The 27,968-nt window shown below is 38.8% G+C and overlaps 1 protein-coding gene across 46 annotated transcripts in view; it reads right to left on the minus strand.

The window, feature by feature from the left end:
• ABI2 (abl interactor 2) overlaps positions 1-27,968 on the minus strand; it is a 71,388-nt gene that overhangs the window by 34,168 nt on the left and 9,252 nt on the right. For 37 of the 46 annotated variants that reach the window (XM_086615636.1, XM_086615632.1, XM_086615628.1 and 34 more), the window contains exon 2: positions 3,780-3,947. The exons of the other annotated variants lie outside the window; for them this stretch is intronic. In XM_086615636.1, coding sequence (XP_086471762.1) covers positions 3,780-3,947 — 168 coding nt within the window. The remainder of the gene's footprint in view (positions 1-3,779; positions 3,948-27,968) is intronic. 46 annotated transcript variants of the gene reach the window in all.

Raw genomic sequence — 27,968 nt, forward strand, 5'->3', positions numbered from 1 at the left:
GCCTCCAGATCTGTAAAGATTAAAATAGAAAAATCATTAAATAGTTTCTGGGATTCCAAAGTTAACAATGTTTACCACTTCATTTAAAAGTCACTGAACTCAGAGTTTTGAAAAATATCCTTTTCTAAGTTTAAATGAAATTTCTTGAAGTATGAAGTTAACACTTGTACTCGTTTTTGTTGGGATAGAGGTCATTTTCTTCATAGTAGCAAGTGTGGGGCTATGTTTAGGATTTGTCCTGAAAACAGTGTTGGTAACACGGGGATGTTTCAGTTGTTGCTGAGCAGCGCTTACACAGTCAAGGCCTTTTCTGCCTCTCACACCACCCCACCAGCGAGGAGGCTGGGGCTGCACAGAAGTTGAGAGGGGACACAGCTGGGACAGCTGAGTCTAACTGACCAAAGGGGTGTCCCATACCATATGATGCCATGCTCAGCATATAAAGCTGGGACGAGGTTGGCAGAGGGGCCGCTGCTCGGGGACTGGCTGGGCATCGGTGAGTTGGAGGTGAGCGACTGTCTTCATTTGCATCACTTCTCTTTCTTGGGTTTTATTTATCGCTCTGTTATTTTCCTTTGCATTACATCATCATAATAACCATAACAACAACAACAACAATAACAATAATAATTGCCATTGGAGATAACTCATCACTATAACTCATTTTTGTGATAACATGCTTGTTTATATAATTAGCAGCAGAGGAGAGTTTTAAAGATGACCTTGTTAACTAAGAGTATTCTATAACTAAACCTGAAAAAACACTTCTCATCATACAAATATTAAAACCTGAAAAATCTACCAGATTAAAGAATTTGTATGTTAGCAACATTTCAAAGTGTCTGCTAACTTGAAAACTTTAACACAATTTTTTTATCACGTATAAATATTTATACAAATGATCTGTATTTAGGATTTAAATTTTCAGCCAAATATGAAACACTGCGTATCATTCTAGTTCTGGACATGGTTCAAGAAGGCAAATAAGAATAGATTCATCAGCTTTCAGACCAAATCAAAGTAATCCTAAATTTTAAATCAATAGGATTTAATCTCTTGTATAAAAATAGTTTCAATAGTAACAATTTCCTTATTGAGGACCTATATACAATCCAAAAAAACACAAGTTATTATCAGCTTCCTTTTCAGCTCTTTGATTACGTTGGCATTTAGAAGGAAACACAGAAAGTGATTTAAATTGGCATTCCATCAATGAACAGAGAACTAGAATATTTTATCTTCTAAAGTTAATCATGTCTCTTCCAGTTTGAGCTACACTTGAAAAAAACAAGCACTTCGGAAAATTTTTCTTACTAAGAGCCAAATGATTTTGCTCCGTTCTTTGTAGAATATGTGGAATTGCATATGAGAATTAAAAGCAGGATTACCATCCAGATATCATAATTTGCATTAGTGTTTTCGAAACTTAAATATCAATACCGACTGACCAAAGCATTAATGCAATAATGCACTGCGAGCAGATGGCAATTACCAGCCTGTTTTCTGTTCTATGTTACTGACATCGTTTCAAGTCAGACTGACTGAAATCATAACTTGGCAACGAGGTATTATACCATGAGGCGTTTTAAGTAGTACTAGAAACAGTCCACTACACTTGACACTGAACATAAAAAAGACTGAGGAAGGCTTCTGCATGTTAGGCTTGTTCCAGGAGAAGTATAATGAAATTTCCTGAAAATAAATTATTTATTACACAGAAATTGTGACAAAACAAATTCATTTTTTAAAGAAAAATAACCACTGAAATTAAGACAGATAATATAACCATTTACAACATCGGTATCATGGGATGAAGCCATTACTGAACATGCTGAATTCAACTTTATTAAGTTCCTTGGATCAACACACTTCATCTATGTAATACACAAAATTAAAATACGGTCTGCTCCTCTGATATCACCTCTCCCATGAACATTTGGGGAGTATCCTACATATGGATGATGCAGACTCAAAAAAAAGAAAACAAAACAAACCTAAAATCAATTTTCAATTTTACAGTGATATTTAAAAATAAAAAAAAGGTTTTTTTGTTGCTCAAGTGCAGCCTATTAATTGTAGCAGATACATCTTCATTAAGTGTTGGGCGCTGGTAATTTAGTGCTCCATTTTAAATAACTAGCCATTTTGTACAAATGCCAAAGACAATCTAACCTAGCATCTCAATCTGCATAAATTTCAGATTCTCAGAATGAAAAAAACCAGAATGCTACGACCCTTTCCCCAAAAACTACTTTACAGAAACTGTGTCAAAATGAACTTTCCACATCTGTAAAGTGCAAAATCCAGTGAACCCTGAATAGGATTTTTTTTTTTTTTTTTACATACGCTGTCTTTTGTGTCAGGCTCTCAAATAGTTGAAATACTTGTCAGCTGGCACTAGCCTGTCAAGAAGCACATATATACACACACAAGCACACACACACAGGCACATACACACATACAGAGCACATATATAACATAAATACATACACACACAGAGTAATTTGTGACATTTTCTGGGAAAAAAAAATTAATTGACTTGTCCATGGATTAACAAGAAGTATGTAGCAGAAGAAATCAAACTTCTTGGCTTATTTTTGAGGATGCAGTTGCATGAGATAACCAAGGCAATCTAATAGCGTACTACTATCAGAAGGGAAAATCCTCTCCACTCCTTCCTTTGCATCTGTGCTGGAATTCATCTGACCCCCCAGTGAGCCAATTCAGCCCATTAAGACAGCATAAAATTATTCACTTCTTTGCTGGTTCAAACCTCTACTAGTTTAGCAATCCTTTTAGCACCAGCAAGTTAATAGATCAGCTCAATCTGCTTATTTCCTACCTTACACAGCTCCTACTTTAGAATGTCTTTCTAAATACAACAATTCTTTATTTTCATTTATGACATTATCACATAGAGATCAAGAAACCCTAACAGCCAAAACGTATTGGTCAAATAAGACAAAAAACATTCAGTAAGGATGCCAATCAACTCTTCAGTAACACAAAACCAGAAAGTGCTGTCTCAACTCTTAATTTCTGTTTTAATCCATCATTGGCATGTACACCTCCAAGAAATCTATCATCCAGCCTCAGCTCATTCTGGCAGTCTAAGTTCTCTCATCAGTGGGGTGATGGGACATGGGTTTCTGATAATGGTAGCTTAGTTTATTGCTGCTCAGAAAAAATGGAAGCAATGGCAGGAGCTCTGCAGCCATACACAAACTTGAAACATTAATTTTGCCTTCTGTTCATATCATTGCAGAGTATATTTTATTAAGAAAAGCCAAGAGCAAACTATTTTTGTCATCTATGCTTTTGTCATTAGATGCCAGTATTACAGCAACAAAAAAGTAAAAATATGACAAGTATTGTTTTCCACCATCCATTCCATATTTCTTTCAATTTTAAGTGCCTGTAGCCAATAAATACCAAGTACAGTATGTCACCAAAAAGGAGCCGGAAAGCTTAATCTGTCCCTTAAAATAATATTCTGATTTCTCCATCAGTGATTTTTCTGTGCTTTTCTCTTACACAGAACAGACTGCTCTCCAAACAATAAACTAGCCAAGATTACATTTAATCTCTTATCCTGTGTAAAATGCTCACACTAACACAGCTATACAACCACATAACGAGACCCATTCCCAGAATTAATATGAGAAGAAATGCATTCTTCTGTTTTAAATGCAACTATTTTTCTTATTCACATACTCACTATGTAATTTCAAGAATAAAGAGAAAAAAAAAAAAAAAACAGATCAGGAAAAAAGTCTCACTTGTGAAATATGGTTGATTGAAGATTCCATACGTCGAAGTTGGGATGCCTGGATATCCAGCATTTGGAGAACATTGTTGGCCAAAGTGTTGATCAGATAGGCGACGCTTGCTAATGACTGAGTTGTGTAAGCTTTGGTTTCTTCCAGGGCTCGCTGCTTATCTGCTGACTAAAAGCAGAAAGAAAAGGTTTATTTAGTAAAGTGTCTCTCACAGAGATTCTTGGAATAAATTCCTTTTGCCTGTCTTTAAAAGACAAAGAATTATACAAGTCAAACTAATTCTACATCAAAGTTACCATTTTTCCTCCTTTCCATTCATTCCACAAAAGATACTAACTCTGTATTTTATGAGTTTCTATACTTTGTAAAAGAAATTAAGCTAGTATACAACATGCTCATCTTTTCTTGAAATACTTGAAGTTCAACTTTTTATACAGTATTTTAGCAACAAACTTTAAATGCACTCTGAGATATTTATTCTTTAGTTCTTCTAAGCTTTATACTATTTGGAACTATTCAGTTCTTCTAAACTTTGTATTTCTAAACTTTGAACTTCAGTTAGACCCCATAACAGTCTGCAAGAATCTGCCAAATACCATATTCCTGGTTTCTCCCAATTATTTAGACCTCATTAATGCCACAAATGGTCGTTCACAGTGAATTCACAGGGAATTACTCCCTTAAAATCAGCTGAATAAAATGGGAAAGGAATCATTTTCAAGATTCTTAGGGAAGCAAAGAGGGTGCACAGCAAGCTTACTACCCTGGATTTCAGGAGTGCAGATTTTGTACTCTACCGAGGAGATCCCTGAAGAGGCCAATGGGATGAAGCCGTGGAGGGAAGAGGGGCCCAAGAAAGCTGGGTAATATTCAAGGATCACCTCCTCCAAGATCAGGAGCGGTGCATCCCAACAAAGAGAAAGTCAGGTAGGAACACCAGGAGGCCTGCATGGATGAACAAGGAGCTCCTGGACCAACTCGGGCACAAAAAGAAGGCCTACAGAGGGTGGAAACAAGGACAGGTAGCCTGGGAAGAATACAGAGAAATTGTCCGAGCAACCAGAGATCAGGTTAGGAAAGTTAAAGCCCTGATAGAGTTAAATCTGGCCAGGGACATCAAGGGCAACAAGAAAAACTTCTATAAATATGTCAGCGATAAAAAGAGATCTAGGGAAAATGTAGGCCCTCTCCAGAAGGAAACAGGGGACCTGGCTACCTGGGATATGGAGAAGGCTGAGGTGCTCTATGACTTCTTTGCCTCAGTCTTCACTGGCAAGAGCTCCAGCTGCACAGCCCAAGTCACAGAAGGCAAAGGCAGGGACTGGGAGAAGAAGAACTGCCCACTGTAGGAGAAGATCAGGTTCGAGACCATCTAAAGAACCTGAAGGTGGACAAGTCCATGGGACCGGATGAGGTGCATCCGCGGGTCCTGAGGGAACTGGCAGATGAAGTTGCTAAGCCACTACCCATCATATTTCAGAAGTCGTGGCAATCCGGTGAAGTTCCCAATGACTGGAAAAGGGGAAACGTAGCCCCCATCTTTAAAAAGGAAAAAAAAAGAAGACCCTGGGAACTACAGGCCAGTCAGTCTCATCTCTGTGCCCAGCAAGATCATCGAGCAGATCCTTCTGGCGACTAGAAAATAAGGAGGTGATTGGTGACAGCCAGCATGGCTTCACTAAGGGCAAATCCTGCCTGACTAATTTGGTGGTCTTCTATGATGAGGTTACAGCATTGATGGATAGGGGAAGAGCAACTGACATCATCTACCTGGACTTATCCAAACCATCTGATACTGTCCCGTGCAACATTCTTGTCTCTAAACTGGAAAGACATGGTTTTGATGGATGGACCACTCGGTGGATAAGGAATTGGCTGGATGGTTGCACTCAAAGAGTTGTGGTCAACAGTTCAATGTCCAGCTGGAGGCCAGTGACGAGTGGTGTTCCTCAGGGGTCAGTACTGGGACCAGTGCTATTTAACATCTTTGTTGGTGACATGGACAGTGGGATTGAGTGCACCCTCAGCAAGTTTGCAGCTGACACAAAGTTGTGTGGTGGTGTGGACACGCTGGAGGGAAGGGATGCCATCCAGAGGGGCCTTGACAGGCTGGAGAGGTGGGCTTATGAGAACCTCATGAAGTTCAATAAGGCCAAGTGCAAGGTCCTGCACATGGGTCAGGGCAATCCCAAGCACAAGTACAGGCTGGGCGGAGAATGGATTGAGAGCAGCCCTGAGGAAAAGGACTTGGGAGTGCTGGTGGATGAGAAGCTCAACATGAGCCGGCAATGTGTGCTGGCAGCCCAGAAAGCCAACCGTATCCTGGGCTGCATCCAAAGAAGTGTGGCCAGCAGGTCGAGGGAGGTGATTCTGCCTCTCTGCTCTGCTCTTGTAAGACCCCACCTGGAATACTGTGTTCAGCTCTGGAGTCCCCAGCACAAGAAGGACATGGAGCTGCTGGAGCGGGTCCAGAGGAGGGCCACGAAAATGATCTGAGGGCTGGAACACCTCCGCTATGAAGACCGGCTGAGAGAGTTGGGGCTGTTCAGCCTCGAGAAGAGAAGGCTCCGGGGTGATCTTAGAGCAGCCTTCCAGTACTTAAAGGGGGCCTACAGGAAAGCTGGAGAGGGACTTTTTTACAAGGGTGTGTAGTGATAGGACAAGGGGCAATGGCTTTAAACTGAAAGAGGGGAGATTTAGATTAGATATAAGGAAGAAATTTTTCACTCAGAGGGTGGTGAAACACTGGAACAGGTTGCCCAGAGAAGTTGTGGATGCCTTATCCCTGGAGGTGTTCAAGGCCAGGTTGGATGAGGCTTTGAGCAACCTGGTGTAGTGGAGGGTTTCCCTGACCATAGCAGCAGGGTTGGAACTAGATGATCTTTGAGGTCCCTTCCAACCCTAACGATTCTATGATTCTACGATTGTATGATTTTTAAAAAGAACAAACCCATGTTTTCTTTTTAAACACGTTTTGCACTTTTTCATGTTGTCAATATTTTCTTCTATGAAGAATTAGTCTGACCCGTATTTCTAGTAGTAGAGCATCTAAATATATTTAGGCTATCAAGCCAGAAGACATCCATTATAAGTTTAAAAACATACATTTCAAACAACATTAAAAATAATAAGCTAAGAGTCTAGTCATCAGGGTTCTGTGAATTTCTCCTTGAGAATACTTCTCCTTGAATAGTTAACATCACTAAAATCTAATACAGTACAAAGAATATAGATTAAAGCACGGCTAAAATTTACAACTGTAAGATGCTAAGAAACTTTCCAGTTTCCAAGGCTTTGGAATACACTGAATTTCACTTTTGGGTGATCTTTAGCCACCTCACAGGTTGATGGTTCTGTTTCTAAAGCAACAATTGACAAATGTTCTCTACTCACGCCATTATAATACTATATTTCATAATTTCTTTTCTTTATATATCATTCTCAGAGGATGGGTATCAAGATTCAAGAAACGTGCTTTATTAGAGGAGGAATATAAAGTAATTTGCTATCTTTCAGCACAAGCTGAATCTACCATCCATTTTATTATATGTACTTTGGGAAACACTGAAAGTAAGCACCTCTCTATTTCAGGAAAATAATTCTTACTGCCCAAGATACATCCTGAGGCCTTCTAGTAAGACTCTTAAAAGAAGATTGCTCACTTTCAAGGAAAAAAAAAACAAAAACAAAAAACACATATGTAAACACAGACACAGGACTTCAATTAAACGCTCACATGAAAGATACTCAATACTTTTTCTTTCCTGGCAACCTCTCCTGTGTCCACAAACAACAATGGTAATTTGGTTGGTCTGCTAGCATTCCTTCCTCTTTCAGGGCACGCTGGTACCCCTTCGTAGCCTGCTTCTAGAAAGGAGGATAGCAGCAGTTGCTGTTCAGCCATATAAGAGCTCTCACGATGGTGCAGGAGAGGAGGAATGCTGTAGAAGATAAGCATTCTTGCCTGGCTGTTTCTTTCCCATGCAGCACAGAAAACCAGACCCAGCAGCAGAACGAACTGCAAATTTTAGGAAACAGCTTCTCAGGGCACAGTATGGTGATGCTCCCCAACACAGCACGCTTGTAAAGGCTGCCTTATATCCAGCTATAAAGAAGTTAGATAAATGCTATTCCCAGGCCCCATTTAAGAACTCGTGACTTTTAGCTAGCTGGATAGCATGTCTTTTACAGAAAAAAAGCTTCAAATTCAGCTTAAGGATTCCCAGATGAAGGAATACAGAGTGTTCTGCCTCTACTCTCACACTGTTGGCTTATAAATGCACTCTTTCTTTCCCTCTCCCTACTCATAACCTCACTCAGTCTGCAAATATCACTACAGGAGGCATACACACCACTGGACACTCCCACAGCTATTCAAACAATTTCTGAATGGCAATCATAAAAATGACCAGAAGCTTGTCAGTTTTGCTTTGCAGCTGCTGACAAAGTCTATTTATAGAAGCAGAAACTGCTGATTTACATTAGCACACTGTACATCCAGAATAGCTGAGTAGAAGCCAGCAAACACAATATTTTTTCATTAATAGCCAAAGTGTTTGAGAACGAAAGGAAAACAATCTATCATTTTAGAAATTATGAGCCGCTGCTATAGTTTTACTGCTTAAAGAAGCACAAATACGAATGTTCAGAGCGAGTCCTTCCACTGATGTAAGCTAAATTCAAGTCACCTCCATTCACATCAGTTCAAATCAACAAGGAATTGGCTTCTTAATGTTAAATACATTTAAAATTTTGTAAGCCAACAATCCTATAAACACATTTGTTAATGTTATTAGCACAAAGATCCTTTTGATTGAGATGTTTAGTTTGTGTATTTGGTTGATAACCTGAACAACTATAATTTGCTCTGCATGCCTTTATACAGAGCCCAAAATTCTCTGAAGCAAACTCCACTCATGCTTGGCACAGCAGAATTAAAGTCTGAACTTTCTCCCCGTACACTGAAAGCTGCAGAATGTGTTGAATTTTCAAATTAAAATTACTATTTGAACCTACTACTGTCAAGCCACTTCACAACAACAAAAAATTAATTACAGCATTTTAAAACAATCAAGTTTACCCTAAAAACTTTCAAGACACGAAAACTTGGGTCTCACATGACAACTAGGAAAAACAGTCTGGAATACTTATAGCACATCTAAAATTTCCCTGTGGGGACATAATAATAGATGTCAGTTACAATTTAACTTGCAATGGTAAATTGTGTTTAGCATGAATCTAACTTTTAATTTGGGAAACAGATTTCCAGAGGTGGAATCTTATCATATGAGCCTATCTATATTACAAGCTCCCCACATATACTCCCAACAGACATCAAATTATATTGCTTTACAACTGCTGCCATGCTCAAACCTAGTAATGGATTTAGACAACTAAATGGTACACTGATAACTCAGTATGTAACTATGTAACTACAGGGATTTCTGCAAGTAAGATACTGATTTCAAGTTATCAGTAAACCGATTTCAAACACAACCCTCATCAGACTAAGATCTGATACTCTGATCTTCTGAACACCAAAATACCAGCCAGTATGCTTGATAACCTGACTGTAAGGCATGCAAAAAGTTATTTTAATATCCACACCTACCAAAATTCTCTAGTGAAAGATAAAAATACTAATTTGGCCCTAATCAAACTCATAGCCTTTCAACAGTAGTTTCACTAACCTATGGAATACTGTTTCTATGTAGAATATTGAAAATGAGAAAAGCATTCTGCTATGTTCATTATAACAAAATGAAGACTTGTTATCAGGAACACTTAAGGACATTAACCAGAGTCCTTGAAGTCCTTCAGTTCTCAGTCAGCAAGGTCAAGAACTGGTAGCATGTTTTCAGTACGCTGACCTAAATTAAATGCCATGAAACAGACTATTGACTATCTCTCCATTTTAAAGTTTTTAAATATCTTTAACCTAGCACACATGTACACAAAATCCTGCACGCCTATGAAAAAACGGGCACCATAACATCTATACACACACCACTCTTAGGGAAGCATCTCTTCCAACTCCTAGATCAGCTTGATCTGTACACTTTTTAATGGATATTAAATTTAAAGAATCAAAGCCATTGTTTGACAATTAAGTCTTCTGCAACACTGCCAACATAGGCAGCCTCTAATTCCTAGTCCCAACACATTCATTCCATTGTGACAGTACTGTATTTGCAGGGCCGCATGGTGGATTGAGCGCCTGGTCTAGTTTACATATAACCTAAGAAACCAATGGTTGTTTTAAACTCCAGTCAGTTCCATTATCTTCCCTACCATGCAAACTTGCAAACACTTACCCTAGGAAAACTAAGCAGATTCCACAAAGAAAGAGCAAATCATGTTTGCTGAATTATGATTTGAGCAACTGATCATGATATGGAGACTCAGGCTCTAGTTTCAGCAGCAGTACCTGTGGAAGCACAATCCCTTCACTATAACGAATTAGGCAAGGAGGTGAGTCTCAAACGAAAATTATCTCATCCATGAACTGAATTGTGAGTTTTTCCTCACCCAAACCACTGCATAGCCACAGAAACATAAGGAAGCACTCAAACAAGTATAGAGGGAAGTACTAGCCAGTGTTGCTCTGCTTGCTAAAGAAAAGGAACAAGTGCTGGAAAGTAGACATCACTGCAGTCTTGCCAGTCCTCTACTATCTATAATTTTTTTTCCACAAGACTTGGGCACACTGCCCACTTGTTTCTCTTAATATCTTTCCATTAACTGTGTTAAGAATGCTGCTGCATCTCCACCTCTTAAACTTCCAGCTTCGACTTTTCAAACAATGTAAAGAAGATACTTGAGCACCACAGCTGAATCATCTTCACAGCCTTAAAAAGATAAAATGTTTGGATCATTAATGTCTTCTGTGCCCAGGTTATCCAATTTACATGCAGCAGCTTAGCATCTATTCTGTTTATCATTTTTCTCCACACAATGCACCCATCAGGTGGTCCACACTGAGTCACAAAGCAGCATGCTTTTCTCCTGCTCTCTGCAGTAAGTGAGAGCACCATTTTAACTCACCACAGAGAGCTTATCTGATGCTCTTGCCAGCCACATATGGGGTGAGGATGGCGTCAGCTACTACTGGAAGAGGCTACCTCTGCTGCAGCAGGAAATGGAACTCCATGCACCTAGACACAGCAGCCACCACTGCTCTGCCCAGTTTTCCATTTGTAGGAAGCTCTCCCTACTAAACAGTTGCTTTGCCCCCTCCAGGAAACAGAACAAAATGAAACTATTGACTAGATGGAAATATTTCACAGGATGGATCCATTCTGAGAGCTACAACACAGACTACAGTGATTAGTCTATACAAAGCTGGGGCTTTTAGATAACAGAAGATCAAAGTCATTCAAGTCAGTTACGAATGCACAGACTTCAAGTTCAGTCAGAAAAGGCATGTATTTCATACACAGAACAATAGTATGTGCTTGCTTTCAGACACTGGAGAACTATTAAGTTTCCACTTCCACATGCCAGTCCAAAGAAAGATGGACACTAAGCCTAACACAGCTCAGGAATGAGATGCAAATCTTCACCTGCAAACATTTCTCATTTTTATATTAGATTGTATAACCCAAAATGCTAGATTCAGAAAGGATGTGGAATTCAACCTGCACTAAGTGTAAAGATGACTACTTTTCATGCCAAGATGCAGAGCCTAGGCACCACTTTTCTAGCCACTCTGAAAGTCCCATTTACATAGCACAATTACATTACCAGATTTGAAAACGAAATGGAGAGTGTGGGGCAGATGAGAGCATAAAACATGCAGAAAGGTATGCAAAATGCCAAAATTATTTGGCTATATGAACCGTAAAAGGAAATCTTACATGCACAAGGAGCACAAAAAGCAGGGCTAGAAAGGAACTGAGAATTTAAGGTATTCTCTCACCCCAAAGTGAGATCAGCCAGAACACAGTGATAAAGCCCGTTACACCACTGTTAAGAACTCAAACAATTTTGTACAAAAAGACAGCTAATAATGCAGAAAGAAAATCTACAAGGAAATCAATGATGGAGGCAACATGAGCACTATAGTAAGATTTACAGTATATCAAGCCAACTAGATGAAAGATGAAATGCTACCAAATTAGAAGAAAACGAAAGACTTCAAAGATAGTAACATGTTAAAACCCAAAAATATGGCTCTTATGAATTAGAAAGAGCTAATTAAGAGAGGTCTGAAAGCGGTGCATGAGAGGAAGTGCTAAAAGCTGCTGGCAGTTTAGTTGATGACTGTGGCTAGGTTTCTTTCCCACTCTAGTTCTAAAAAAAAAAATTATTATTTAACCACTAGTCATCATAAACTTGGAAGTTCAAAGTTTTCAGTTGGGCTAACAAAACTTACACAACGAATTCTATTAGATGAGCCGAAAAGTCTGGACCGGAGTTGATGAAGAAATAGTGTTTCTTATTACAGAAGATTTAACACAAGTTATTGCCTTTAATATCAATATGACCAACAACAACAAAAAATCCTTCCAAGATTAATACTTACTGTTGAATTGAGAGGGGGAAAAAAAAAGAGAGCTTTTTGTTCCTGAGCCTACTATGACTCACAACTAGCCTAAACCTAAAAATCTCACAGAAAAAAGAGTTCTGAATGGAAACATCTCGATTCAGATCAACTCTTCAGCATACAATGCATTTATGGAGTAATATTTAGGTGTCAAAGTGGAAGCTGAGGTCAAACAGTTTGACATGGGACTAACTCCACTGAAAGTTGTGTTCAGAATCTAATAATCACTTCTCCAACATGCACAACACCTCTTGCTATTGTTCAAACCAGAACTGTTTAGTGAAACAAAACTCATATTTAATATATGTGACAAAAAAGTAACAGTGACATTTTAAGAATGAAACAGAAGATTAGTTTCATTTAATGAATATAACAGTTGTTTCTTTTCATTACTGTTAATACAAAGCCAAGCGGGCATTTGTCTAAGACTAGCAAGTAAAAGCCCTCGGGTTTCTGATGAGGTTGCATCAGCTTCAAGAAGCCTCAAGAACAAAAGCTGCATGCCACAGAGTTCAACAAGCTTGTGTTATTCAGTACAAAATGTGCCCAACTGTGATACCGACAAAGCACACTTCAGTTTTCCTGTGAAAAATAGAAGACGGAGCTCTTATATCATCCTTTCCATTTTAATTGTCACTGAATTCCTTGAAGTTACCGAAAGACTCATACATAATTAAATATTTTACACATATTTATTCAACTGCACAGATGGTATTTGCTTAGCCCATCCAAGTGCTTTCTGAGGTCCTTTCACAAGCTAGAAAAAATGACTGAGAAGAAAACTGAGCATCATTAATTCAATAATTATGCCAAAATCATGCTAAAAAGTTACATAACTGTCAGTGAGAAATACAATAGCTCTCTGTTGTAACAAACTACCTCATTAAGTGTCCCTAGAACTACCAGAAAACTTCAAAATTTCTCTTTTAGATGTGCAGGAGGATCCATGTATTCTATTAGCACATTGAACAAAGAGGGAAACCCAGTCTACCTGTTCTTTAGCGTAACCAGAGCTCCAAAGTACTTGAAGTTGGGGGTAGACTTTTTTGTTCTCTGTCAATTGTAATACTATATCTCTAAACTATTCATCTCTACATGTAAACATTTTTCTCTACATAACTGTTTATATGTGTAATTATTGCTGTTATCATTATTTTAGGAAGAGGGAGGGGTAGCTCAATCACTTCATGACTCAGTATACACATTTATTTTAAAATTGAGGAGAGTTGGTAGTTATCTTGCCCATTTACATGTACTCGGCACCCTAAAGATTATGAATTGATCAAATGTTAAGAAACGTAACATTTCAGATATGGACAAGAAACACTTCTTCACACATACCCTTCCACAAACACACTGGTAAGTTCTCTGACAACTTTCTATTATTCTGCATTCAAAAGAATACACAAGCAGCAAGATACACTGGGACCACGTAACACGGGAAGCAACAAGACTAACGGGACTGGTAATTTGGCATACAACTTGGTAGAAATGGAAGATATAGACTAGATTTTAACATGACCTTATCTGGACAGCTAACTATAGTTAAAGTAACCTGCTTGAAAACTCTTTGTCCCATCTGTGAAGAATGGAGCATTTTAGTCTCCTAGTGACAGGACTCCTTTTTCATTAGTGAACTACTCTCAGAAGTGACAATACACAATACAAGAATTAGCACTACAATGAAACTTGAGTTGTGGGTGGATCATCCAGGCACAGACAGAGGTTACAGTCTGGCACTTAAACCATCCCACTTTATAAACATCCGTCAAACTGAAAAGTACATTTCCTCACCATTGCATCCAAAGTCTCTACTCAACATCTAAATGAAAGCATTTAACTTGATGTTCACATAAAGTGCTTTTAAAATTTAAACACCCTTAGATGTGAAGTTACTGAAGTAAACTCTTCTGGATAACACTCAAAAGAAACAGGATTAGGACTACTCTCGTAGTACTGTGAATTCCGTATATTCCAAATCTAATCAAACATATCACCTTTTGAGTTGAGATCACACAGTAATCTAAGCACAGCAATCAACGAAGCTGTATAAGGAACTCTGGCATTTAGGTCAAACATAATCATTACAGGAGATACCAGTTTTGGAATTAAGAATGCATCAAAACTAATATTAGATCTTTTAATTCAAACAACATTCAAAGAGCAAGCAATAAATGAGATATTTAAAAAGAAAAGCCATTTCCAAATGCAAGGATAATTGCATTAATCATATTTCACTGATATGAATATAAATACAAACAAGGTTAATTTTATAATTAAATTATGATAATTGAGCTTAATTTATCTGCATACTAATAACAAGCATGGTAACTGAGGAATATAGTCTTAGTACTCATACTTTTGTAAAGTCTTTGACACTAGGTTGTTCTGCTTTTCAGATTACTACAAAACTGTAATGAAGCTCTAAATGTCACTGGAATTTTTTGATCGTAAGTGTGAGTTCCTAATTTTTAAGCCAGCTGAAATTCAGCATCAATAATCCGCTGCAGTCAATATTAGGTCACTCGCATTAAATTGAAGTCTTTTGGTTTTGTTGCAGTTGATTCATTTGATATTTTCATTTCTGTGCTGAGCCTCAAAACGTAGGCTTGATTAACAGCTAGGACAGCTAATGTTCATGAAAATACACATGAAGCCTAACCTCCTAACAGAAAAGCAACTTTTTAAAACACATACTGCATTCTAGGCTGCCAGGAAGGGCAAAACTAACTCACTGGTTTGAAATCTATGACAAGAATACGACCTTGACAGGCTGGAGAGATGGGCCTGTGCGAACCTCATGAAGTTCAACAAGGCCAAGTGCAAGGTCCTGCACGTGGGTCAGGGCAATCCCAAGCACAAGTACAGGCTGTGCGGAGAATGGATTGAGAGCAGCCCTGAGGAAAAGGACTTGGGGGCGGCACTGGTTGATGAGAAGCTCAACAGGAGCCAGCAGTGTGCACTTGCAGCCCAGAAAACCAACCGTATCCTGGGCTGCATCCAAAGAAGTGTGGCCAGCAGGTCAAGGGAGGTGATTCTGCCCCTCTACTCTGCTCTCGTGAGACCCCATTTGGAGTACTGCGTTCAGCTCTGGGGCCCCCAACACAAGAAAGACATGGACCTGTTGGAGCAGCTCCAGAGAAGGGCCACAAAGACATTCAGAAGGCTGGAGCACCTCTTCTCTGAAGACAGGCTGCCAGAATTGGTGTTGTTCAGCCTGGAGAACAGAAGGCTTCCGGCTGATCTCACAGCAGCCTTCCAGTACCTAACGGGGGACTACAAGAAAACTGAAGAGGAACTTTTTCAAGGGTGTGCAGTGATAGGACAAAGGGCAATGGCTTTAAACTAAAAGTGAGTAGGTTTACATTAGATATAAAGAAGAAATTTTTTTGCAATGAGGGTGGTGAAACACTGGAACAGGTTGCCCAGAGAAGTTGTAGATACTCCATCCTTGGAAGTGTTCAAGGCCAGGCTGGATGGGGCTTTCAGCAACCTGATCTAGTGGAAGGTGTCTCTGTCCATGTATGGAGGTTGGAACTAGATGATCTTCCAACCCACGCCATTCTATGACTCTATGAATATTAGTCTACTGCACTCTAAAGAAAAAGATAACAAATGACAGCTGTGGACAAGCACAGTTCTTGACATCTAATCACTTGCACCACTGTTTTCATGTTGCCAGCATCATTGCAACAAATCTGTTATCTATTTCACTTAACCATCACCAGGATCAAACTTCGCACTTATTTCCATATATTCACAAGCACAGACGATCAGTTGCACATGCAAATGTTCTGCTCTCACCAAAACTGGCAAGTTCCTATTCTTTCAAAGTAGAGCCCAAGTTCTGCAAATGCAAAAAAAACAGGGCCTGCTGCATTCATATAAACCTACTAGACAAGGTTATAATAGTTTGTTCCACACATAAATAATATAGTTTAAAATGACAGATGACAAGAAACTGAACAGCATGATAGCATCCAAATGTTTGCATCTAAAACGGAGTTAACAGGTAGTTATATTAATAGTTATTCACCACTGCTTTACAGCATCAGATGCAGCTCTTGCTTGAGAAGCAAGCAGCAGTGAGAGAAATCTATTCCCTATGTGCATTTAAGACTCACTGCTCATTCATTTAAGCAATGCAGGCTTCACCTTGCTCTGTCAGCTCTTCTGTAACAACACAGCTGAGAGAAGTGGATCATTTTCTAGTTCATACAACAACATAATTATTATTAGAGTTCCAAATACAAGGCCAATTTTGGCTTTAATACCAGTAAAAAAATCAACATATTTGCAGCCATAAGAAACCATGCCAATACAAAGGTGCTGAATGAAGAACCTCAGAAACAGCAAAGATCCACAGGCTTAACTCTACTATCTAATGTATCTGCTGTCCTACAACTCTTCATTCATCCAGGACACTTGAGTGTGTGGAGCTTTCACTGAGTGTACAAGTTAAAATCATTGATTACTTCAATCCAACTCAAATTTGATTCTACAGTTACTTGAAGTCATTGTAGGATTTGTAAAAGTTACTTTTGAGATGCAAAGTCACCTTCAGAAGTTAGAACAAACTACAATCACAATTACATTCTGCTGTACAAAACGTTATTCGCACCAATTGTTTTCTCTTTAGCAATATCAGATGAACAGATTTTATCCCTCTCTTTAAAGAAATCTGACAAAAATCTACCATTTCTAAGAAAAGATGTCTCTTTCAGCTTCCCAAAACATTATCCAGTCACAAGGGTTTATGTAACATCAGAGTTATTTCCCAACTTTGCCAGTTTCTTCGTTCCACTATAAATTCTCAATTCAATTCATCACATAGCAATGGCTCAGGCCAATAACAGCTTTAATTTAGAATCACAGGCAGAGTTATCTGTGGCAGAAGAAGCAGGTTCTGCTTCCAAGTGTCCACTGCCAGACATTACAATCTCATAGCAAGAAAAGCTAAGTAGGACACACAGCCATGTCATCCACCATCACAGCTGATAAGCCTAATGTACTAATGTAATTAGTCAGATGGCAGGACAGCTTGTAATTGCCAGAGTGTAACTGCAGCATATAAGGGGAAGATATACACCCTACTCAGCAATAGCTCCCAAAAGAGAGGCAGGCAAACATGGAGATGACATCCGCATCAGTTACCACAGCTACATAAGGCTCCCATTGAGCTGTGCTGTAGAGTCCCATTTCACTAAGCACGGTGAAAAGGACTATGGTAGCCCAAGGAACACAAGCTGCTGGAAAGCCTTTGCTGTCTGTCCACAACAAATACAATCCTGTTATCCTCAGAACTCTTCCCACACTGTCAAGCCAAATAACATAAGTCTTTCAATTGCCATTCACTGTCCCTATTTCCTCACATGAGCACGCCCCAAAAGTTTATCATTCTAGAAGTTATTTTATTTTAAATTAACTAACTTTGATAACTATGGCTAAAAAAAAAAAGTTTTAAGAGACAAAGTGAGATAGCTACCAGGTCACAGGAGTATGGTATTTCAAAGATACTAGATAGAGGAGAGGGCTTAAACTAACTAGGGATCTGCATAATCATTCCTCCATTTCTAGGAAATAACCACACTTGGATTACACAAATCCCTTCACAGTGATCACTTAACTCTAAATTTAAAATTATTCTTACTTGGCATTTTTAAAGGCGCTGCCAATTCAGACACATTGAAAGGAACAAACTGTCTTCAGATACACGCCCATCTGACAGAGCCAAAAAAAAAAAAATTAAATCTTTTCTTTCGCATAAGAAGTAGAGATCAAAATAAGAAACCTTCACACAACAGCTGCAACATACAATACTCCTCTAGCAGGCAACAGAACCATTGGCAGCATACTAGAACTCCAAACTCCAGAGATTTATGCTCAAATGAGAGCTGTCGTGGCAGCTGATCAGCACTAAAGCACAGAACTAAAAAATTAGAAGAGGCTTCCCTGCATTTCTCCATGAAAGGTTCCCCAATCTCTCCCATTCTCTTTTTTTGCTTTTAAGCAAACAAACAGCATAGTCTTCCTTGCCTACTGTAGAACCATCTAAAGGCCAAAGCCTCCAGCTCCTCCAATGCTGCATCACCACATATACCAGAGTCCTACCAACCAAAACACACATTTGCACCCCAGTACATGACCAGACCCAAACGTACTCTCGTCTGACTCCGAAAACAACTCACAGGCCTTCTTCCTTGTCCTCATTGGAAGGGCTTGCCAGAAAGAGAGAGGAAGCAAGCAGGCAATAGGTCAATTTGTTCTTGATATCCATGTTCAGCCTGCTGAAAGGTGACCTCTGTTGTACTACCCACCTGCTGAAGGTGGTGGCAACACTCAATGATACCTAGCCATAACTGAACCGAGGATGAAGTCTAGTTTAACTAAACAAACGACCGTGATTAACAAAAAGAAGTGAAAGAAAGTTAGTACAAGTTCACTCTGAAAACTGCTAAGCAAAACGAGTGCCTTCTTATTCAAGAGTAATTAGTTCCCTATGTGCCTTGAGAGCTCTATCTGCTCACTTTTCTGGCAAAGAAACGTTTTTAAAACCTTTTGCTCCTGTTACCATAGCGCTGGGCAAAACACAACACTGGCAGAGTGAGAACGGGATTCCAGCCTCTTATGCAGAGACTGTTAGCCAGGCAGGATCTCTGTTCTGCACATCTTGAAGTGAGCATTTTATAAATACAAAAGTCATGTCCTCAAGAAACGAATCCCAGCATAATTCTCAAGCCTAGACTGCCAGCAATAAGGGTTTACAGAAGTTTATAAATTTTGTTCATATTTGTAATAGAGTTGTCAAAATTTAAAAAATCAGAAGGTTGCAGGAGGCTTTTCATTTTAACTAGATTCAAACTTTGCTATGCTGCTACAATGTAACAATCTGAGAAAATAAGCAGGAAAAACAAAAAACTTTTCCGCAGGCACTGTAATTAGTAGTTTCTTTTTCCCAGTTTAACTAGCAGTTTTGGTCCAGTTCCTTCAAGATTAGAAGCAAACCCTCTGCGAATTGCTATGTAGCTCAAGAATTTCAAGCAAAGTCGCTATATTCAACCTGCAGCATATAACTTAACACCACAGCATCAAGTTTTCTGTAATTATTTCCAGTGAGATCTGTATTTTAAACACACATTTTCCAAAGCATGACCTACCTTCACACTAATCGCAGTGCTTCTTGCCCAGAAAGAGACTGTTCTATGCCACAGTAACGCAACTTTTTAAAGCAATATAAGGACATTTTACAGGCATAAAAGGATGTGCATTTAATCCCCCATATTAACTACACTGCAACTGTAATGTAGTCATCCCCACACATTTAAATATTATTCCTTTCTGCAAATTAGCTAATTGCTTCTTTGAAGAATTAACAAGTATCACACTGAGGTATAAAAAACAGTATGCCTGGTAAATAAATGCAACTTCGGCAAAGTTTTTCTCCGCATACAATAACTCTTACATTCCCCATACTGAAAAACACTATGACTGTATTGCAGGTCACAGAGCCATTTCAGAATTTCCCTCTAGCAATATGGAGAGTTTTCCATTTACTAAAGAAAAGCCAGAACTTGAAATACATAATCTACCAGCAGTAAGGGTCTTCCTGCTTAGCTATGAAGGACCATGGTTCAGAACACCAAGTCAAGACAAACCTGCAGAGACTACATTTTTCTGAAAATTCCTTCAGAACAGTATCAAGGATTTCATACAGTGAAACCTGTATGATTTCTCCTGATAATACTGCTCATAATACTGCTGATTCTGATAATACTGCCACCTTAAAGCAAAGCATTGGCATTACCTGATAGTCAAAATAATGGAACTGGACACCTCAGCAGAAGTTCTATGAATTCTACATGGCTGTTTTTACTCATCCACTAAAAGAAAGTAGATGATGTACAAAATACCTTTTTTGAATCAAGAGCATAGGAGGTTAATTAACTTAAGTGAATATGACTAACCACATGAGGATGACAGCAATACCAAACAAGAATTTCTACTTCTAAAAAGTTTAGCTTCCTTTGTTCTAACATTTAAATGCCAGTTGAAGACAACACTTAACTATAACTTCTGTGAACACCACACAAAATTACATGCTAAGGCTCTTTGAAAAAAAAAACAATTCAGCAATATCCTAGTCAACATCCAGAAGCAAATTTCTGTACAGGACCTTGTAGAGGCAGCAGTCAAGGACACAGTTCTATCAGCATACCTTGCAAAGAATTAGACAATTGAGTTATTTGAGATCCAACACAAGACTGAGCTCTGTAAACAGCAATTATAACGTGAAAGATAAGCAGCACATACAATGGCACAAGAAGTTCTACTAAGTCTGTCCCAAAAAAGTTGGTTATCACAAAAGCTGAAAGGATGCTTTAGAAAAGGATGGGTGAATTAATCAGACAAGGCTTCTGAAAGTAGCATAGAGCATTTGCAACGCCCAAAAATCAGCAGCTGCCCATCTTTGCACGTGTATTAATCATGTTCTGACCTCAGCTTCCACAACAGAACATTTTTTACCACAAAAGCACTTGCAGGGACTATTTTAACATTATTTCACTAAAACGTGCACACTTTTTTTTTTTTCTTTGCTTGTCTAATAGGGCCTGGTGGAAACCTGGCTCACTTTAGATTTGTTCAGATATGTTTTCTGCACATACTGATGCTGTTCTGCCCAAGATCTGTACAAATATAGAATCATAGAACGGTTTGGGTTGGAAGGGACCTTAAAGATCATCTAGTTCCAACCTCCCTGCCATGGGCAGGGACACCTTTCACTAGATTAGGTTGCTCAAAGCCTCATCCAACCTGGCCTTGGACACTTCCAGGGATGGGGCATCCACAACTTCTCTGGACAACCTGTTCCAGTGTTTCACCACCCTCATTGCAAAAAATTCTTCCTTATACCTAATGTAAACCTACTCTCTTTCAGTTAAAGCCCTTAGTCATTCCTATATCAATCAGGAGACACTTCTTTAAAAGCTATGGAACACCCATATTTTTTTTTTTTTCCTCCAATCAATATTTACAGAGCAGGAGGAATTCTGGACAGACAAGACACCATCTGTCAGAGACATTTTGGCAGAAGCTAATAACATACTGCTATTTTTGCCCTACAACAGCCATATCCAGATAGCCCAATAAAACTTGAAACTCAGAACTTTCAAGAAGTAAATCAATCTGTTATTATCTTAATCTAACAAAATTCCTACTAACGAACTCTTTCAGATACAATAGTCTAAAAGTCAATTTTTACACACAATTTTCAAAGAAAAGTCATATAGATGACAGTTATCTCAAACAGGGAAAACAGTTCCTTCCTGCTATACAATCAAAATTAGATCACAAACATTTCAGTAAAAAAGTTACTGTAACCTTGCAGTTAAGAATTATTATGTTGTTCCCATATAGGTCAAATTTCATCGTATCCAACCACAGCTGCAACGCTAGACAGTTTTACACATTCTGGTAACTCTCACAATGGCAAGAGCTCTCGGCCATAAAATACATCACTAAGGATGCAAGTATTAGATGCAGTCTTGAAGCCAGCCTACTCAAACTGCACTAAGAGCATGTCTGCAACTTGCAAGCATACTGATAAGCACTAGAATGTAATGTGGTGACTACTCACACACTTATGCTTAGATAGCACAACAGTGTTACACTGAAGTTACAGACACAAAAGAGAGGATAAAAGTATAAAGTAACACTGCAGTCTTGTGGAAGAACACAAGATTCTTCTCACAGCAGTTCTGCGCTGCATTACAGGATATGAAGAATCCCCACCTTTGTGTTCATGTTCACCATAATTATGACACAGAATGAGAGTCTCAAACGTCACTTATTCACCCAACTTCAACAATGTTCTTGTTCTGACAATTCTGAACTCTTTGTTGTCACAAGAAACAGTAGTGATGTAACAACAAAATAAGAACATTTCAAACGCTGAATGTCTTTTCTATGTCACGAAAAGTTCTCTTGCCTCACACGCTTTCATTTTTTCAACATGAATTCATTTGTTTTCAAGTTGTCCTAATAGACTGTTACAATTGTATATTCAACAAGTTCTATGACAACCAGAAAAAAGGGCTTTTCTCTGTACTCTAATGAATTAGAGTGCTGCACAAATGACCTTTTCATTAGACAAGACATGTTTAAATAATATCATCTCTCTACCTATCTTGCTATGGCAATAAGTATAACTATCCTGGAAAGGAAAGAACAGTTTCACAATAGGAATGATAGAGAGACTTTAAGAGAGGCACAGAGAAAGCAGGAATTTTGAAGCTGCTTTTTAGACAAGCAATTCTCTCCTTCATTTTCCAGAATGCCCCACCAACTGCATAACCTCTAATCCTCCATCTTCCTGGACAAACGCAGTTGGCTTTTTTGTAACACTCACCACCTTCCAGTCATCTTACTCAACAGCTTGTCCCTAAAGCACAGGGAATATCACCCTCTTTCTCCCCTATATTCAGCAGAAGAAACATATGCAAACAATTCTTGAAGGACTGTGTTCAAACACAGCCTTAAGTGCATATGAAATCCAGACCAAAATGCCATTGAAAAAAGTTCCTTCCACTCTGTAAATAAAAGCAATACTTACCTGGATTTGTGAAGTATGACATCTAGAGATGAAAATGCATCCAGTTGATTAATATGTGGCTCCGTGGCTGGTGTCATCGCCACTATTTTGGCTTTTTAATAATGGGGTGGGCCACATGGCACCAGGCCTACTGGCACTGGATGGGACTTGCCTTTCTCAGAGGGGAACGAGGGTCTTTGCACAACAGCTAGCAGGGCTCATTGACAGGGCTTTAAACTAGATTCGAAGGGGGAGGGGGCTAATATCAAGAACGATAAAGATATGCTGGAAGTACCTGAAGAACAGATGAAAGGAATTCCAGCCACTCCAGCGAGGAAGTCAGATTCATCTGGGGCCCAACTTAAATGCCTTTATGCCAACACGCGCAGCATGGGGAATAAGCAAGAGGAGTTATAAGTGTGTGCGTGTCTGTTAGAATGTGATCTTATTGGCATCACGGAGACGTGGTGGGATGAATCCTATGACTGGAGTGTTAGAATAGAAGGGTACAGGCTCTTTAGGAAGGATAGGCAGGGGAGAAGAGGAGGAGGGGTTGCTCTCTATGTCAAAGACCAGCTGGATGGAATGGAGCTGCACCTGGGGACAGATGAGGAGCCAACTGAGAGTTTATGGGTCAGGATTAAAGGGAGAGCAGGGACAGGGGACATAGTAGTAGGGGTCTGCTACAGACCACCTGACCAGGAGGACCAGGTAGATGAGGCCCTCTACAGACAGATAGGAGCAGCCTCACATTCATAAGCCCTGGTCCTCATGGGGGACTTCAACCACCCTGATATCTGTTGGAAGGACAACACAGCAGGGCATAGGCAATCCAGGAGGTTCCTGGAATGCATGGATGATAACTTCCTTCTCCAAGTGGCAGAGAAGTGGTGCTCCATCTCCAGAACACCTTTCTTCCTCAAATGATAAAACATATCACACTGCTTATGGAAAAAGACAGGTCCACAGAAAGTCCTACCCTTGCTAGCATCATTATGCAGCCTCAAGGTTGGTACAGAAAATGGAAGACAATGCCACTTGTTTTTAGGGATGGTTTGGGGTTTTTGTTGTGTAACTAATTTAAAACTAAAAAGAAATATTTTAAGTAGAGCATGCTGCTTATAAAAGCAGCTAAACTCAGTAAAACCTTGAACCTTCAGCAGGGGCAAAGAAATCTCTCATTCTTCTTGGATCCCTACTATAAGGTACAATTAAAAAAAGGTACAGAAATTTCATGGACGGTGAAATACAAGGAAAATATTAACCTTTGCTCATCATAAGAAAATTAGCAAAGGCAACATCCCCCTCTCTTTGTAGTACTTTTAAGCACAGCCTTTCCGGAGGACAAGTGATTATTGGCACTGTATTCCCCACTTGTTCACTTCATGAAAAATTTCTTTTTTTATGTATGTATAAATGGTTAAATAATTTATAGCTCAGCATTAATTATCCATCTGCTGATCAAATGAGACAATTCACAAGAGCCTGTCTTGTATAATACGTACGATTTATAAACCTTACTTAAATGAGGGGTCTTAATATGCTACAAATATTTACAAAAGTTCCATTGCAGTGAAAATTTTTGTTTTCAAGGATCTCTGCATTTGGTACGTATGGCATGTATTATTATAGACTTAGGTATACAAATGAGAAAAACAGAAATCAGATTTTTATCCCTCCCTTTTGCTCCAGTCATCAAAACTGGATTCACCCTACTATATTTGTGTTATATAGCAAATTATTGACTAAAATAAATTTAAAGACTGTGTATATATTTAAAAAAATCTAAAATTTAAGTTTTAAGCAGATCATAACATGGTAATGATTTACAATAGTTCTATTAACTGGTCCAATCGAGTGGTTGTCCTCAATTTGGACATGGTTTAAATGAACAGTTATCACCACCAGACAACGATAACAGAGATATAGAGACTATAGATAACGTTTTACCTTCTATTATCCAAACTGATTGATTTATATAGATGCACATACAGTCAGATAAAATTTCTTCTTTCCCTTAGGAAAGGACTGCCTTTATGACAATGCATTGAGAACTTGACAAAAAAGGCTGTAAAACCAAACATCCTCACTAGTTTAGGCTGACTACACACTACTCTCATCCAGAGTTTGCTCCTCGGAGCTTCTGCATGTTTAATCACTCTGCCCCTTCTGAGAAAGAGTCACTTCATGGACATCATCTCCTTAAGCATATGAAGACAAACAGACCTGTATTTTTGAAGATCATTTCTGAGATCACCAACAGCTGGATAAAGTAAGAAAACTGAGAAGTGTATCAGAAAACACTGCACACTGATTCGTCATAACTAAAAAATAAATGTAATGTCACAGTTTTATGCTTCTCTACAACTCCGTTCACTCCCAGTTCTCTAGTGATTAGCCATGGTGGGAAAAGTCAATTAATTTCACTACCACCATTTCAGCACTCACATATATACTCCACCACATAAAAATCTTTAGTCCTCTTTCCCACAAATGAAATTTATCTTGATGTTACTTATTGACATGAGCAACTTGACATATTAATTCCCTCTCCTTGGAAGGCCAAACCAACACCAATCTGTGCAGTGTTCCTTCACAGTGTGTCCTTCAAAGGATACAGGATATATGGTATTCAGGGTACAGAAAATATATTAAATAGAAGTAATATCCCAAATAATACAGTGAAATGCATTACAGTGGACAACACAAAACACTTAGAGAGAGCATAAAATGACATCATACACAAATTCAGAACAAATACAAGGCAAAAACATATAAAAGAAAAAGATAAAACTGCTTATATTTTCATTATTTATTTAAAATGTTTAGCCTTTTTTAGAATACCATTAAATCCTAAACCTTAACTCATAATTCCACAGATTATGTTAAGTAGCATTACCTATCAAACTGAATTTAGTATCTGCATACTTCACCCAAGAAAAGTGAAAAATCAGCAAACACAGTTCATACTCTTCACAACCTTATTTGCATACTCTTATAATTTTATTATTTCTCTGTCAAAAATAACAGCCCCTTTCTCGAGGTTCTGCTCATACGGGCATTTTTCAACCTGTCTGACGTCTGTCATCCATCTCAGCCTCCTATTTTGCTGTTAGCGGTGTGGGGGATAAGAGGTTGGCTTTTGGTTTTACTGTTTGTCCTTTTAGATATATTTATAAATAGTGAAAATTACTGTAAACTTTCCGCAATGGCATGGTATCTTTAGCGTTCTATCATATAAGAGGTTTTTTTCTTCTATTGGCTAAATACTTTGTGCTTGTGTCCCACACACACTCTCTAGATAGATAAAAGTATGTTAACCGGTTCAAGATAGCCATTTAATTTGGGATATTTAATGTATTTACATTTCCCACAAGTTGCAGCAAACCTGTAGTTTTTACCCAATAAAAGGGTAATAAAAGTAGGTAGACAATATATTAACTTCTGCACTCTGCAGCAAACATTCTGCCTCACTTATAAAGCTATAGACAAGCTCCACTTCTGATGCCAACTCACAAACTTACTGCCCAGTTAAAAAAATCAGAGTGAATTACAAACTTCACAATTTCCCACATCTCTCAAACTTAGTTTAAAAGGACACTCTCGGAAATAATTTTGAGAATTCGCACCGTATAGTCAGTATACACATACTACTTAATAATTATTATTAAAGCAAATTGAGACAAATTAGTGTGCTTTGAATTCATACTAGACTACTCGGTAATAAATGGCTTGTATATTTTGTTCGTTAAACAGACTAAAATTCTCTCTTTGAAAGAGATCAGACTCGGAAGTCCCGTTTCAGCTCTGTTTATATACCCGTCTGCTAAGAGCAGCAGTACCAAGAACAGACTGATTGTTCTATGCGACAGACTACACAGACTGACAAGCACTAATTCTGCTTTCAGGAGTCACCCATGACCAAAGGTCACCTGTAATGACCCTTCCATGTCCAACCAGTGTCAGCCCCTACCGCTCACAGCTTTCACTGCCGGGGGGCACAAACCACCTGACATTTTCACTACTAACCTTCAGGTCCAAAGAGCAGCACTGCTGCTGCGCAAAAGCTTGGAATTACCACGTTTGATGCCCGATACCTTGAAGAACTTCTTTCTTACCTTACAACAGGCAATCTAACAGCTCACTGCCCTCAGCAGGGATGGTCCCAATCCTTCCTTACTTCATTTCCCCCCTTCTCCCTCACTTCAAACTCCCACCATCACTGAGCAAAGACACGATGCTTTTCTTGTCCTAGTCAGTTTTCTGTTGGTTTAGCTAACTGAACTGGCTCATCAATGATCAGATAAGGACCAGACCCAGGACAAAGATATAAGCAGAACTAGAAGCAGAAAGATGTTAGATCAGCTCAGTAATCTTGTCCCTAAAAAGCAGCAAAGCCTAGTATTTGCAGCTTTTACCAAGCACAGCTTTAATTTCTAGCCACCTTACATTCCAAAGGTTTCTAGGTGGGTAATAGGAAGAATTAATGCACTTCGCAATTTTAAATACAAGTTTTCAAATCTACAAAACCAGTCTTTTTCTTTTCATGATAGTCCAGCAGGCAGCCCATTCAATCTCAACACTTCAACACTGACAAGCCTGTTAGTGCAGGCTTCAAACATCTCAATCTGAACACCTCTTAAGACTCCTACACCCACGACAAAAGTTCCAGCCACTGCTAGAGCCACCCAGCTGGGAATGCACTGGACAAAGAGAAAACTGCTATCTGACCTCCATTGCTGAAAAGACTGGGCAGTTTTCTGAAACCCTCAATCTCACCAGGGAAACTTTTTATTTAACACTGACAAGCAAGTAAATATGTTTTTCAAACCTTCCTCTCATAAGCCACGCAAAGGCAAAAATGTCTCATTTTTATTCTATGTAGCTATGATAGAAAGATTTCCTTCAACTCTAAAAGCCAAATTTAAACCACTTTCTTCTCCTTCCTTGAACCTAATGAACCTATTTATATTAACACTAAAAACCAAAACCTCACAGAAATTCTTTCTTATCCTAATCCAATAAAAATTCTTGTTTATCTTAATCCTTTACCAAG

This window comes from Tauraco erythrolophus, chromosome 8 (genome assembly GCF_009769465.1).
Source record: "Tauraco erythrolophus isolate bTauEry1 chromosome 8, bTauEry1.pri, whole genome shotgun sequence".
NCBI lineage: Eukaryota > Metazoa > Chordata > Aves > Musophagiformes > Musophagidae > Tauraco > Tauraco erythrolophus.